The sequence below is a fragment of the Aphanomyces invadans genome (assembly GCF_000520115.1).
Source record: "Aphanomyces invadans strain NJM9701 unplaced genomic scaffold supercont1.2, whole genome shotgun sequence".
Lineage (NCBI taxonomy): Eukaryota > Oomycota > Saprolegniomycetes > Saprolegniales > Verrucalvaceae > Aphanomyces > Aphanomyces invadans.
Window position 1 is genome coordinate 2,628,538 of NW_008580147.1, and position 3,848 is coordinate 2,632,385.

At 51.1% G+C, this 3,848-nt stretch overlaps 1 protein-coding gene across 1 annotated transcript; it reads right to left on the bottom strand.

The window, feature by feature from the left end:
* Positions 1–2,235: 2,235 nt before the first annotated feature.
* On the bottom strand, positions 2,236–2,631 carry H310_01657 (hypothetical protein; the record flags this gene model as incomplete). Its single annotated transcript, XM_008864841.1, has 1 exon — positions 2,236–2,631. One exon carries the CDS (start codon positions 2,629–2,631, stop codon positions 2,236–2,238), a length of 396 nt encoding a protein of 131 aa, XP_008863063.1.
* Between the last annotated feature and the right edge of the window lie 1,217 nt (positions 2,632–3,848).

Consider the following 3,848-nt stretch of genomic DNA (forward strand, 5'->3'; position numbering starts at 1 on the left):
ACGCTCCAATTTTGACAAGCACAAGCTCTGGAATGCACGGACAAGTATGTATTGCGGTATTACACGACAACCTCACTGTTGCTAATCCTAACCTGACCGTCAGGCAAAGGTTTCAAGCCACGTATCGCTGCGGTGGCGGCCCATTCCAACGCAACCTTGGACAAGGTGATTCGCTTCCCTCTCTTCCCATGCCTCCCACGCTTTTCTTGTAGGGACGCCTTCAACTTGGCCGCAGCCAGTCGCCAATTGACAAGTGCCGTATGACATTATGGAGGATTTGCCGCGACATTTTTACGCTCTCGGATTGGTTGGTTTTGGAGCACAAACAATTGGTCCGTGCACAATTAATTGGTCTCTTAAGTTAATACAACAAGTACTTCGTCATGAGTGCAGCACGTTGTTGAGGGACATCTCAGAAGCAACAAGACTCACCACATTCGTTCTCAGCCGCGCCCTCAAGAAAGGAATCATGCACCTCCGGTCGTCGTGCCTCAACTTTTACAGGCTGTAATGTTTATTATACTTGAACACCGTGGCAACAACCACTTTAAGTTGCGCCTCACTTGCAGAAGCAATTCATAAGACGTGTGGGCACTCTTCCATTGAACCTTTTCTGCCCTGTATCACTTCTCTTTGATGCGAATAGTTACCTTCATCAGTCAAGCCCATGAAGGCTGCATGGTCAATTAAGTCAATTAACCAATGATTTACATGGATTTTCCTGTCCAATTATATTGAAATGGTGGCAGTAATACAAAAATAGTGGATTTTCCCATGGTTGCTTTAATAGCTAACTGAGAAAGTATTCAACATCAGATGTTCAGTTATGAATTCTTGATTTTTGGCCAAATATACTCAGTTCATGTCAATACATAATTTGCATTGGACGCAAGAGGAATGGTGCACAAAACCTTCTGCGTCATTCTGTAGTCATTTTAGGGGGCTATGGCCGCGTTACTGTCCCGTTGCAGACGAATTCTCACGACCTTATGCCTATCACTCCTTCCTTCTTCAGGTTCCGCCCAGGCATTCCAAGCGTTTGGAAGCCTTCGATCCATGTTGCGTATATCACAGTAAGCAGTACTTACAGTTTGTCAAAATTTGTTGACTCCTTGTAAAACAATTCTGTTTTAGTTAAATTGCCACGAATTGATGTGATGACGTGAGGAGGGCATCTTCATATACTGCATGGAGGACTGAGACATGTGACGAGAGGGCAACAATATTTCATGCTATTGCTGCATCGAGGTCTTGAAGCACTATGCAATGAAATTAGTATTACTTTAGCACTGTATAGTACTGTATTTGGTAGGGAAGTCATGAAAAACACCTGCCATCAACTGACAGACTCAACTCGCGCAAGTCATTCTTCGACATGTTCAAGTCATCCATGCACATGCGCAAAGTCAGGAAAAATATATCACTCTTGAGCACACTCGAAACATAAAAATACGGACAACATATTTATATTTCCCAATAATGTGTTTAGTTGTTTGACAACGGTAACATCATGTTGTATCATACGTGGATAATATAGACATCCATTGGCCAAAATAATTTCGAGTTTACAGCATGGTAATTGTAGGGTCTTCAGCGCCGAGGTTAAACACAAACACATTCATTTAACACACACACTCTCAATGATCAGCACTCATAGGTCGAAATCCGTAACCAATGGTAGCAAGGAGCTGTCAACATCGCGAAAATAGCGATTTGCATGTATACCTCAGATAATTCAGGGGATCTTTTCGGCCCGTAAGCTCGCGACAGGGGCACGGACAGCGCGGCATCGCCCGGCGGACTTTACCGACCACATCACGGAATTTCATGTGTCAGCCGTGGGAGTGGATCGCCTGTAAGAGGCCGCAAAGGAAGATGCTCTTTGCTTGGCAGAATGTATTGGTAGCGTTAATCCTATCTAACGCTACAGCTAAGGCACGCAAACCAATCGTTGTTGGTTAGCAAAAGGTAACCGGATGTGTCCGGATAGTGTAACACGTTTACACCCTCCCACACTTTGGACCGCAGAATACGCTGAGCGAAAAGGGCCGCTCAACTGGCAGAGAAGGCTGGGCGACCAACGGGTTGTTGACAATTTGGAATCTTACGGCAGGGAGCGCGAAGTGAGAACGCAGCTGCGGCAGAGACGGCCGCGGCTCTTGAGGACGTGGTGTCTGCGGTTGTCGAAGGGGGTGTTTCTTGGATGTCTTCTCAAGCGCCGTTGACAATGTAGGATTACGCCCCGTTTGACGCCAGCCCCGTGGGGGCGTACTTGGAGATGTTTCGGAGCGACGGCCATGACGACTTGGAAAGGCACAGCCTTTGGGTGGCGGGGGCGCACCCATTGGAGTTCACGGCCTTCAAGGAGCACATGAAGGCCCAGTACCCTGGATGGGTCGTGGACGTGGGGTTGATTGCGCGACGAGGAGACGAGACGATGCTGGAGTTCATCAGCTTTTTCGCGTCGGTGCGACGAGGATGGGGTGGTCGGCACGGAAAGTGGCCGACGACGACGACGGAGTTGGCCAATGCGCTGACTAACTTCGCGATGAACCGGCACGCGAAGTACCATATCTTGAGGGCGCCGTCGTCGCACGGATCGCGACGCGCGTAGCATGGCGGCGCGATCATGAGGTAAGATCGCCTTTGCTTCGTTGTCTGATATCCATCTTGCAGTTGCGCCGTCACAGAGGGCAAATCGACGACCTGATTGCGTCCACCGAACGTCGACGAGTCGTTTGGGCTCCTTCGCGGTGATTGGAAGAACTCTAGTGGGAAAACGGCCGGTCGTCTGCCCCGGCAAGTCGTAAGGCGGCGTGGTATTTTGAAGTGCAGGGGGATCCCTATGCGGGATACTATCCCGCTCCAGCTCCGTTGCCGAACTTCGTCGGCCAAGAGGAGGACGATGAAGTGGAGGAGCCGCGGGGCGCGAGCGAGCGGCTTCCATCGTTGCATCGTCGTTGGTAGAAGACGTGTATGGTATATAAAATATACCTCTTGAGTTTTCCCACGTAAAATGTCTTGTGTACGTGCCAGACGTCGGGTAGGTTGAGTGAGTAGTTCGTCGGACTCACAACTTGTTCGACAGCAAAGGGTCCGACCCAAGCGCCACGCAACTTCGGGTTGGCGCTTAGATTGCAATTGCGTTCGCGGAACGCATGGGAGGGCGACGGACTTGTGCAGCAGCGCTTGAACGCCAATTTCGAAGGTCGCTAGGTTGGAGCGACCGCGTGCATTTGCTTGGGCCGCTTGCTTGGACTGGGAGGCGGCCAAGTTGTCTTGAATTTGTCGCAACACCGAGGTGCGATGGACCAAGGACTTGTTATCTTGCGTCGTTTGCACTGGGGGTTGGTCGTGGACAGCGGCAGCGTCGATGGAGTGCTTGAAGCTGGTGACAATGTCTCCTTCTACACTTAGAGGAGAGCCACCGAGGAGTTGAGGCAGCTAAGGGTGCTGCATGTGACTGCGTAGTGAGGCGAGAAGCCCGTGGACACCTGAACCGAGGAGTTGAAGTCAAACGCGGCGTGTCGTGGACGATGCGACGGAGTACGTCCGTAGGATGTCTTCGAGAACGCGGTTGGCGCGTTCAGTCTGACCATCCGACTCAGGGTGGTCGGAGGTTGACATTGCGAGGTCGACGTCGCAAAGGGAAAAGAGCGTCGACCAGAACTTCGACGTGAAACGAGGGTCGCGGTCGGAAACGATTGACCGCGGCAGGCCAAACCGACAAAAGACGTGATCGAAGAATAGGCGGGCGGCGTCAGTGCCGCTGATGGTGTCCTTCACGGGCACCGCGACCACGTACTTGGAGGCGCGGTCCACACACACCATGATGCCAGTGTTGCCGC